Source organism: Arachis duranensis, chromosome 3, assembly GCF_000817695.3.
Source record: "Arachis duranensis cultivar V14167 chromosome 3, aradu.V14167.gnm2.J7QH, whole genome shotgun sequence".
In the NCBI taxonomy this organism is placed as follows: Eukaryota; Viridiplantae; Streptophyta; class Magnoliopsida; order Fabales; family Fabaceae; genus Arachis; species Arachis duranensis.
The window spans coordinates 11,288,944-11,301,749 of NC_029774.3; the positions used below are offsets into that span (position 1 = coordinate 11,288,944).

At 29.1% G+C, this 12,806-nt stretch overlaps 1 protein-coding gene across 1 annotated transcript; it reads right to left on the reverse strand.

The window, feature by feature from the left end:
- Nucleotides 1–924: 924 nt before the first annotated feature.
- Nucleotides 925–3,155, reverse strand: LOC107477630 (protein BEARSKIN2-like). Its single transcript, XM_016097678.3, has 3 exons — nt 2,810–3,155; nt 1,960–2,237; nt 925–1,878 (listed from the first exon to the last, which is right to left on the reverse strand). The coding sequence occupies exons 1-3, from the start codon at nt 2,973–2,975 to the stop codon at nt 1,168–1,170; spliced, it is 1,155 nt and encodes a 384-aa protein (XP_015953164.1). The 5' UTR covers nt 2,976–3,155; the 3' UTR covers nt 925–1,167.
- Nucleotides 3,156–12,806: the final 9,651 nt, after the last annotated feature.

The window sequence follows — 12,806 nt, forward strand, 5'->3', positions numbered from 1 at the left end:
ATAGACACACACACACATGGCAAAAGAAAGTAAAACATTACGAGCATAAGACCATTGCCATCTGCAACTTTACAACCAGATATCAGAATAGGGTTCTTAGAATTCTTTTCAACCTGCAAAAAGGAAAATGATTATCAAGCTTAAGAAATGAGACAAGTAATTTTCTTATTCATTATTAGACGGATATTCGTCCCATCATCCGCAAGAACAAAATGCCTTCCATATTTATTTTTTGACAGATAAATTTCCGCAAATATATACTCAGTCAAAAAAATTGCCATTTTTATTATCTTTAAAGAACAATTGTTGTAATAGAAAAAAAAATTGGTTGGTTTAGTTTGATTCAGATAAATCATTCTATAGAAACAAACTTTTATTGAACATGCGCGTGCATCTTTCATTTAAAGACAATTCTAATAATTTTCAATTGAATTTGTCTGTTCATAAAATGCTTTTTTATTAATATCCGAAAAAACCATTTTTTGTTAAAAGATTTGACATGCTCTTTACCGAAACAAAATTCTCAATATATAGTAAAAATTAGTAATTAAATTAATTATTTTATATTTATATTAATTTATATATTTTTTAACTAAATAATCAACCATTAAAACGATCAATCATATCATAGTAAAATAATTAAAATTATTTGTAGTAGTATAATGAACTTTTTCAAAAAAGATCAAATATATATTTTTATATTCGTGATTAATTGATAATTGATTTTTAGTGTATACGTAAAATGATTAAATATATTTTTTCTTTTTAATAATTCATGTAAATACAGTTTAATTGTATTTCTTCTGTAATAATAATGAATATTGGTACCAAGTTATTAATGTTGATCCAAGCTAAGAAAAAAGTCATGCAAGTTGCATAAAGTACAATTAAATCTTTGACTGGACATATTTATAGTGAATACTATAATTAACATCAATAACCATGTATTGCACTTGCATGCAATTGCAACTGCATTTTCCAATTGACTGTATGGGTACTAAACAAACAATAATATCGAATCGAAAAATAAAAACATAGAGATAACAATCTTCAATAATCTGTATCAAAATATATATAAATGTCTTTCTTTGTTTCTCCCCGTATTTAATTAAATGGTTAATTAGAGGCAAAGATCGAACTCTTATTTATCTTCAATCATGGAGGAAGTTATTGTTTTCCATAGCCCCAGAAATCCATCTCTCCCCTCAAAGAAAGCTGGTTAATCTGGTGTGGATTTGCATCTTCAAACCTAATCCCTTTGTTGGCTGAATCTTCATTTCCAAGGTTCCCGGTTACAAGCCTATCAAGCACACCCCATTCATTCATTCCTTCTCCTCCTCCTCTTGCGGCCGCGGCGGCGCCCATTTCCTGGGCTTGTTCACATGATCCAACCTCCATACCAGGCTCGGAAACCTGCTGGTACCTCAGACTCTCGCTGCCACCGCTATCGCAGTCTCTAGGGTTAGTCATGAGCTGCTTAGCGGTGACAGGAGGGTCTGAGGGAAGCGCGGGTGTATAAGAGTAGTCATAGACGATGGGCTTGTGGGCCTGGGGATGAAGAAGTGGTTGGGAGTGATGGAAGAGTGAATAGTGTGGGTTTTGCATGTGAGGATAGTGATGGAGACCGAGTTCGGGTTTATCGAGCTCATCAAAGCCTGAGGATGAAGACGATGGGTTCCCATTCCTAGGGTTTTGCTGTTGTTGGTGGTGATGCAGTAGGTAGTGGTTTTCCCTTTGCATGAAGGAACGAGCATTGGTGGCCGTTGAGTTGTTGAGTTGCTGGTCCGATGAGGTGTGTGTGGAGCCACCACCTCCTTCATTTCCAATCTTGAATAGGTTCTTCTTCTTGAACACCCTGCACACCACCCACCCATCTTCCTACAAAACAATATCAATAATATATAGTTAGATATCTAACTAGTCATTTAATTCACGAGAAAATGAGTTAGATATACATACGTTGGCATTTGCTTGAGGATCATTGGAATCTTCAAGACGGTACTCGTGCATGATCCAATCAGTCTTCTGGCCATGAGGGGCTCTACCTTTGTAGAACACTAGTGTCTTTCTCATCCCAATCTTCTTGTAGGTGTTCCTTATGCACTTGTCTCTTCCCGTGGCTTTCCAGAACCCTGCGTTCGTTGCTCGGTTTGTCCTTGACCCTGTTGGGTACTTTCTATCCTTGTGGCTGAAGAAATACCACTCGTTTTGTGGTGTTGACCCTATTCTGCATCTTTCTGCATACATCATCATTTGTATTTCTATATAAATATATGATGTCTCTACATATATGCCGCCCTAGTAATTGTGCACAAGATTCGATTCGTGAACCTCCAACAAATCCAAGAGTATGATAAATCATAGATTTTCCATCAAGTTAGGTACTTGAGTGACATTCTCCTCATATCAACTTATACTACGAGGCAGTTATGCATCAAATTAAACAAAACAAGTCAAATAATATATGCACCATGGGCTACTAATTCCATTATCTTATTCACGAACATATAAGCTTACAACAACTCATAATAAACCCTGTCATTCATCCACCATGTAGTAATAATTAAGAAATTTACGTTTCAAGATTAATTTCAGCAGATAGATCGGTGTTGGAAAACAATCCATCAATGCAAGTTATGTCATCTTGTTTATTATCATACTAGTTTATTATATAGTAAAAATCAATAATATGAATTGAGTAACGAAAACGGGAGATAAAGCAAGAATTAAGCTCAAAACTTAAAAGAAAAAAGGCCTACTTATTAGCTTAAGGGAATTAAAGAAAATTACATTAAGTTAATTTAATTACCTTGCAAGTCCCAAGGCTCCATCTTGTTGAGGTCGACCTCTCTAATAACATCCATGTCAAACTTCTGAAACGACACCTTCTTCTTCAAGTAGTAATGAAGCAATTCCTCATCAGTTGGATGAAATCGAAACCCCGGTGGCACACCACCGTTATTAGAAGAACCCATCAAGCTAGAATAATCACTTACTACTACTACTACTTAGCTGAAATTTAATTTGAACTTGGAAGGAAGGAAGGAAAGTGATAGATGATGATGGAAGCTAGCAATAAATTTTGTAGGTGGTGATTGAGGCATGGGACTTATATACCGTCATGGTTGTCAACGCCACCCACTGTATGTAACTATAGAGAAAGGGTTGACGGCCGGTGACTACGCCGACGGGAATGGTTAAAGCTACTTATCGTAAAAACCAAGTTTGCCCAAATGAATGTGACTATCTCTTACCTATATCTCTATCATTCTTATTTTTCTATTCTTAATTCTTTTCTCTTCTTAATCATACCTCTTCCCCCACTAGCGTATAAGGAGCGTAAGCTACACTCCCCTATCCGTATATTAGTCTACATTATTATTTTTCATAATAATAATTAAACATTCAGAAATTCATGTGCATGGAGTTGAATTGGATATAATTAACAAAAATATAATTTATTATTTTAAACCAATTACTTCAATCCGACTTTTTTATTAATTTAATTAATTTGTTACCAATTAATATTTATTTTAAACTGAATCGGTCTAATAACTAATTTTTTATTAAATTAAACTGACTGGTTATCAACAAGTTATAGTTTAAATGACATAATATAGTCTTTTTATACTCATCTAAGAAGTCGCAAATTCGAGTCTCTTTGTTTTTAGTTAAAAAAAAAAAACCAAACCTGATTGGTTTGATCTACAATTAATAATGCGAAAGATGAAAATAGGTGGTATATTTAATTTATTAGCAGAAATCAAAATATTAGAGTACAAATAATGGAGGGTATATATGGTGCAGCTATGACTATAGTTAATCTCAGTGCTTATGCTTAAAGGTAATGAATACATTTGCATGCCCTACTAATAATTTGACGACGATATGATTATTAACAGCAAAGCCGTTAATTAATAATGAAACTTAAATATCTTAAATTTAATTTGCTCGTGTGCACCATTATCAGAACCGTGCTTATGCGTAAAGGTATGATATATGATGTCTCGTTTCCCTATCTTGATATTATGTTAGCAGTAAATTAAACTTAATATGGTGGAATTTATGTTATCAGGGACCCGTGTGATTGTCCGAACTAATTATTACGTTAATGCGAACCTAAGGTATATAGAAGCAACATGCTTAATTTGTGGTTAAAGCTAACTTGGTCAAAACCCTCTGCTTTAGGATAATTTTCGATACTTCAAAGGAAGAGGGGTTCGTGCCCCAAATAAAACCCAACAATGACTGGAGAATATAGTACTATAGTACGGGGAGCTACCATGCAAAATCAAGGACATTGTATTTTTTATCTAAAGGTCAGCACCAACATTACCATGGCCACTATTATTCACATTATAACGATTTTTCATGCTAGCTATCACTACAAATCGGAGCGGCAGATAGCGGCGGTTAAAAATCCTTCGGATTGTATATGTTTACAATCATACCAGTATTAATGTATAGGGTATGTATATATATATATCAAATGTGAAAAAGAATATGTATAGTCTATGAATAATAATAGCGAATAATAATAGGTGAATGCTATTATGTCTTCTATAAAATAAAAGGTAAATTACTCTCTGTAATTTATATAGTATCTATAATTATAATTAAATTGAATGTTAATCATAATAATTATGTATATGTTCTTTATTTTTCTTTTCCTCTTTTGTGATTATTTAAATTTAATTTAGCACCACTAGTCTATGACGAAGAATCTCTACTGTGCCTCCTATCCATTCTCTTCTGTATGGTGATAACACTTTCGAAATTCACTATATACAAAATTTTTGTCCCATAAAAGTGATTAAATTCTTATACATAATAATTGTCACCTCATCTTGCAAATCCTATTATCTCCACCTCATCGACAACAATGTCTTTAATCTCATGAGAATCCAAATCTACAATCCCTTAAAAATTGTATTTGACATTATCAACAACAATGTCTTTAACTATATTTATAACTTGAAAATATAAAGAATCATTTCAAATATTTTTATGACTTCTTCTATTATCACAGATCATAAGTTTTCTTTTACCTTTAAGTGCATCAATTGCATCTGTAAAAATCTCTTTTATATTATAAAACTCATTTTGGTGAATCACTTTTAATATATATATTATAAAGAGTAATTTACCTTTTTATTTTAGGGAGGATAATATAAAATTTACCATGTTGATGCTATATATATATTGTTGCATATAGTATAATCCACGCGCGTGGCAGAAGGCTGTCAACTAAATCTTGCTACAAAAATAGGTTAACCAGTTTTCAGCAAATAATTAAATCAGTAAACGATCCCGAGAAAAAAAATATAGGTTATTTGATTGTTGTTAAAGCAATGTGTGGAAAAATAGCTACTAAAGCTTCTTGGGATTTCCGCATTTCATTGGACGGCCGAAGTTTTATACTAACAAAATTCTTCTTTATAATTTTTTTATACAAAATTATTGACGATCGCATAAAACTTTTGAGAAAATTTGGGTCAGTCTTAAATGTCCATAGAAACAGTTGGAGACGCAGTCGCCATAGCTGGGGCATGCACATGTGGGTATGACCTAAGGCCTCTTCAGATTGCTATAGTTTGATTCACTTGCACGCTTTCTTTCTCTATTTTTTTCTGATTTATTATCCCTCTTCCCTATGAGCTTTGCGATCCTTCAATATCATCAATCAATTATATGTATATATCTCTTCTCATGTTTGTTTATACTTTATAGAATTGAATATAGTTGGTGAATGGTGAATTGTACATATCTAGAAACTTTTTATATCAAAACCAAAAGAATGATAGTTGTAATAACCTGTTAGAAGCTACAAACCATTGAGTTATTAGTTCCAATCATTAACTTATTGACTAGGGATCCAACTTAATTCAGCTAATTAATTTAAAATTTAGCTAATAGATAGGGAAAAATGTTAAAAAGAAACCCCTAAAATTAAAAATAATAAGAATATTTAAAATTTAAGTAAAAAGAATATTTTAAAGTGAAGCAAAATAAAGATAATTTAGAATTTAGATTTAACATTTAAGATGTAGCTAGAAGTAGCTATGAATGATTGGCGATCGATAATAATAAGTGAAATTGTGGTGTTAAAAAAATAAAAAAGTTGAAAGTATAATAAAAAATAAAATAATGAGTGATCGAATTTGTCAAATTGTAGTCCAATAATTATTTATTTATTTATTTATTGGCTGAAATTAGTTAACGTGGTTGTATTATAATGTAATGTGCATTAAGTAGTCATCATCTCTATTCATGGAAACTTCATTTCTCTATTTGCATTCATGCATACATATTTCTCCTGTATGTAGACGGAATCAAATAATTAATTGGTGATGACAGCCTTTCAGTCATGTTGACTCAAATGTGCAGTGGAAAATTTGTACAATAAAAGCTTATATATTATATATAGATATGAATTCCTAGTTTTCATACATTGTCCTGATATATGGTATCCATATCTTGATTTTGAAGTTATCTTCTTTGGTTAAAACTGAACTAGTAGTGTGATGTATTATTGAATCCATATATATTCACCGTTTAAGATATTAGTTCAGACTGGATGGTTCTTGATGATTCAATAATTTATCCTCCAATCCGAACGAACGTAAATATATATCTAACTAACAAATTAGAAATTTAGTTTAATTTAATTTGCGTAATTAATGCATTAGTATTAATATAGGGAATATTATCATTTAGTGGGGGAGTGGGGACATAGTTAAATATTTTCGTTGTTTAAGAATAATTATATTATTAAATTATTAATCAATTTGAGTTAGTCTAATAATTAGTTGTCCTATAATTCCAAGTCAGTGAAACTTACATACGAATAAATTTCGGAAAATTAAAAAAAAGTCCAATATAAATTTTAGCTGATTAATTTAAATTTAAATTTTTTAATTCGGTAAATTTTTTATTAATTGATTTTTGTTGTCTCTCTAATCCAAATAAAACTGATCACATATATAAGTAGTTTGGTTAGGTAAAGTTTTTACTTTTCAAAAATAGCTTATAAAATTATCTTTTAAAAAACAATTTTTTAAAAGCTGCAGTACTTATGTTTGGTAAAATCACGTTAAAAATAGCTTTTAACAAGTACAAGCACTGTAATTGTACAGCTTTTAAAAATTAAAAAAAATTAATAAACATATTTATAACAAAGAATAATTTTTTTTCAAATTTTAAAGACCAATAATTTAAATATTTATTTGATTTACTCTCTATATTAATATAAATAGAGTTATCAATAGTCAATAATAAAATTGTATGTAATCCAATGTTAGTACTGATACATCCATATATATATATATGTTGTTATTATAGTTTTGACTAATGTTCATAAAGTTGGTGTACGGAAATTTTATGATTAGTTTCCATAAATTAGGTCTCTTTCTTCACGTTTTAAAGAATAGATCTACTAAAAAATACAAAAATAACGCACAAAAAATAATATAAATAGATAGAAGTTCATATCTAATACGTGATAGAAATGTATTGTGTTAAAATTGTGAAGATTAAGTTGAAAAATAAAAAATATATGAAGATTGTGTTAGAATTTGTGAAAGTTAGGTTGAGAAATTAGAATATATGAGTATTTCAATGGTAATATAATGACAGGAAATATGTGTGAGAAAATAAATAAAATCTGGTGTTAATAATTAATAATGATAATTTTGAATATTTATTAGATTTTTTTTTTAATTTTGATAAGTACAAGCCAACTTTAAAAAGCTCACTCTTAGGTGCTTTAAAAAACACCTCCAACTTTTAAAAACTGCAAACACAAGTATTTAAACTTTTTAATTTATTAAATACAAAATGAGGTACTTATACTTTTAAAAAACACAAACACCTCTTCAAAAAATTTTACCAAACTCCCTTATTCTTAGACACCGGCTGTATATGGTAGTAATGATACTTGTGGCATAGGTTCATAGATTAATAGCTTCATATATATTCACTTGACAAATTTCACAAAAATAAATTTTCAGTGTTCTTTCTAAAATCCAAATAAAGCACATCTCCATGGCACTTTGAAGTAGTAGTGTTTCCTAATACTTGAATATATGTTTCTCTAGACTAATCCGAAAGGTGTAGTTCTTTTACTTATATGGAGTTACATTGGGAGTGACCCATGAATAGCAAGAAGCATTAGGCCACATGCATCATTGCAAAACCACAATAATGAACCACTAATTCAATAGATAATAATAATTAAAAAACCCTCGTGTTCTAATACCAAAGCTCCACACAAATGCTAAGAGTTAGGGTATATATTTGATTGGGTAATTAGTAAGGGTAGTAAATTCCATTCAAATAATTTTATGTTCAAATTAAATTTATAAATAAAGTTCACCTTAACTTTTATCCCCCAACTAATTAAACATGTCTTTAATTAAATAAAAGATCAATAAACTAAAAGATCAATAGACTAACAGTGTCACCATATGAAGGGAACTCCCACATGGGGTTGAATCCGCTCAAAACTAGATCCAGAAGAAAATGGTCCAAGGGAGATTATTAGAGAACTACTAAAGCATTATAACAGGAATGCTAATACCAGAGAACCATTAGAATGTATTATTTAATTAGTAATATATGTTTAAAAGTGTGGGATGCATAAAAATATGTTATTAGATTTGCTAAGCTAAAAAAATTAGGTTAATGACTAAAAAAAATAATAAGAAATAATAAATGTTGCGTGCGCTCTCTCCCACCCAAATTCTAGAATCTCATATTGGTTAAGGATGAAAATTAAATGTTTGAGGTTTGAGATATGATATTAGTTTTGAGGCTGAGATTGAGCTTTACCTCTAGTTTTAGCTCTTAGGAAGAATAATGAAGATGGGTGATAATAAAATTACAATCACAATAAGTATCCATAAAAATTTAGCTATTACAGTATTTTTTTTCTTTCTCATTGATAATAGAGCGTTTGTAATGGGATTTTTTTTTTTGTAGAGTTACCATTTGTCGTTCATCTCTTTTTTGTGGTATAACAATTAATTCTCCTCTATATACAGTTAAAAGATGGTATATGCACCCATAAAAATAACTATTATGAATTTGTGTACAAATATATATTTTTCATTATTTTAATAAATATTTTATAGTTTAATAATATTATATTCTATATATTTGACTAATTTTTTATATATAGGTAACATGAATCACAAACAAAACTTTAAAGTTTTCTCGACCACAAACAGAATAATCAAAGTCAACTTTTATCCTTCCCATCATCTTTTTTTTTTCCTATTTAAAAATAGGATAAATTTTTATGTTTTTCCTATAATATTAACCAATAGTTAAAAAAATAATTCTGACATTTAATTTTCACTACAAGAAAAGAGAGTTATTTTAACATGATTTTTTTTAACGGCCATAGTTAAGTGTAAAAGTTAATATATATTTTTGACAAATATCACAAATGTCAAATTTTCTATGTTTTTTCTGATAAATAATTTGATTGTAGAAAATTACTTCTCAATTTTGACACTTATTTATTTTCAACTTACTCCATTATTCTTTTTCTTGGTTGAGTTCAGTCAATTTTGGCATCACACTACTCTCAATTTAGGATCATATTACTCATTTTTCATCTTCAAAATCTCAGTTTATTCTTCAGTTTCAAGATCTCATCTCATTCTTTGTTAAAAATTTTTGTTGAGAACTTTTTATGGTCAATAAGTGTCAAAATAAATAGTATTTTTGACGATTAATAAATATCACAAAAAATATATTCTCAAATTTTTCTAACAAAGTATTTTTGATGGCCAATATTTATCAAAATAAGATTTATTTTTTTTACAATTACTTATATGTCAAAAATACTATTTTTGACAAAGCTTTTATTAACATATTTTCAAAGTTAAAATAGTGTCAAAAATTTTTTTGACGAATTTTAATTTTTTTTGATACATAATAATCCTAAAAAATAGTCTATATTATTGTAGTATTTTCTACCGTTTTATTCTTAATCTTTTGATAAATTTCAAAAGTATTTTTATTTTTTATTTTTATATAGTAAAAAATTAATCAACTTTTTATTTGGATTTTACTCTTTAGTTATCTCAATTTAAAAATTTTAATCTTAATTTCAATCTCAATTTCAAATTTTTAAATTAAGTACACCACACCAGCATATACCCTACTCTCTAGTCTCCACCCTCAACTCCATCACCTGCAACCTCCAACCTAGGGACAGAGTTAGAGGGACTCCAGTGGGAATCATAATCTCCCAAAAAATTTTAAAATTTTTAATATTATATAATGGTGTATTTAACTTTAAAATTGAATTATTAGTCTAGCAGTGGCTAATTAGAATATTCTTTGTCCTATGACTTGACTTCAAATTGAATTAATAGTGTATTATATTCTTTTAGGCCAATTATTTTTATCAATAAATTTTTTTAATTGTTCTTTCTATTCTTTATTTTTTTCATTAACCATTTGTTTGAATGAATTTTTTTTATTGTTTCTTCTGTCTTTTTAATTTTTTTCCTTAACTTTTAAATTTATTATCTTATAAAAAATAATTTAAATTTTATAACAAATTCTAATTGAATAGTAAAAAAAATATACATAAAAATAAAATTATTTTAATATTATTTATTTTTTCATGATATTAAAATAATAACATATTAAATAAATTATATATTAGTATGAATTTTTTATATATTTTATTTACTAATTTATTTTAAATGTAACACCCTAACTTTTAACACGTCATGATTGTACCAAAACTAAGGCGTTACTAAATTTCACAAAATTTTGTTTCTATTAATTAAAATCACATATCAAAGATCTTCAAATAATAATAATCACATAAATACTATTAATAATAAGTGCTATACAAATAAATTTAATATAAAACTTGAATACAATACATATCCGTCTAGAGAAACTAAAGCAACAAGGGTGAGAAAATTCTATAAAAGCGATAGGAATCATAAATAAATCTACTAATCATCCGCAGTTTCATACTGAGTCTTCGAACCTATATCATTGAAAGGGTGGAAGATTTTGGGGTGAGAACAAACTACACGTTCTCAGTAGGAAATCTGAATGCCGTAAAAGTAATGAATATAATGCATATAAGTAACTTACTCAATAAAACTATTTTGTTAAACCTTTGAAAATACTTTTTACTTTTATTTTATATAATTAATTACCTTACTTTAAAATTTTCGAACTTAAAACAATCTCAATCACAATCTAATAGCACAAGAAACAGATCAACACATAAACAAATTGTAACAAGACAAACAGCACAATCACAGAGAAACAAGCAAACACAACCAAATGCAGGTGCACAAACAAGGATGATGCATATCTAGTCCTACGCAGGCCATGAGCTCATGTGTCGGTTGCCTAGCCGCTCTCGATATTACCCGGGCACGAGTCCCAGATATGACTTTCCAGATGCATGTAGTGTGCTTATAAGTCTTATGCCTTGGCCGCATACAGTGTGACTTTCAAATCAATGTGCTTACATCTGAAAAACAGTTCCCAGTGTGTGGGTGTCTCCACTATACATTTGGCACTAATGCCCAAACAAAGTCGCATTTGCTCTCACGTGGCAGATAGTCTTTTAAAGCTTGTTCTTTATCTTTGCCCTCTGCTCTCCTGTGGCAGAGATTTTCTTCAGTTAATGCATTCTTTTAATCTTTGTTCTCTACTCTCCTGTGGCAGAGATTCCTTTAATTATCTCTCTTTCCTTTACTTTTCGTTCTTCTTCTTTTCTTTCTTATCAAACCGAACTCATATCATAATTTAAATGAAATCTCTTCTCAAAAAATTGGATTTAAAACATTATACTTTTCTTAATAAATTGAATGCAAAATAGAATATATCTTTTCTTAACTAAATAAATCTCAAATAATTTAATTTTTCAAAACCAAATCTTTTAAAAATAGCATTTCAAATAAAGTCTCAAATTTTATAAAATTTCGACAATATTTCCTCTAAAACTCGGACTTAGCCACCCTTACGGGTTTCCCCTTTCTCAACAATTCACCAGCCCTTTTCTCAATAATTATCAAATCAGCGGAATTCTTAATAATCAATATATTTTAATTTATCACCATATAATTTTTGGTAATTCTAAAATTATTCATAAAACCTCAAAATTATTGCTTCAGTTAAGGAATCAATTTTAGGAAATCAGTTTAGAAATCCAAGCTCAATCTATTTTTGGTTCATCAAACCTTAATCTCCATAGTTCACTAATCTTTTTCCCAACAACGATCAAAACAGCAAGGTTCTCAACCCATTCAGTTTAGTGACCAAAGTTATTGATAATATAACCAAAATTTACAAGCACTCATTCTCAATACACACGAAACAATCACAGTCAAACCATCATCACAATAATTTCAAACCGAGCACAAGCCTAAATCAATTTAACACTCAACACAATATTATTCAGTAAAATTAATGTATCCAGCAACCAATAATTCTCAAACAAGCTTGCAACAATATCCATCACCATAAATAAATCTCAATTTCACAACTAAATCAAGAAATCAGGAATTCGAGTAATTAGTTATTTTTAGATAATTAAATCATTATTCACGAATCACAGCCTCAAATCAAAATCATTCTCAATACCACACCAATCACAATTTTACAACCTCAATCCAAGCTTATCTCTATTAATTAATCACACACAATGTTTATAAATTATTTACAGTTACTTACTAGACCCATTGGCATTCGTGAATTAAAACATTTAATTTTAAAATACATCTCCTACCTCAATTAACCGAAATTCGAAGAAATCATTA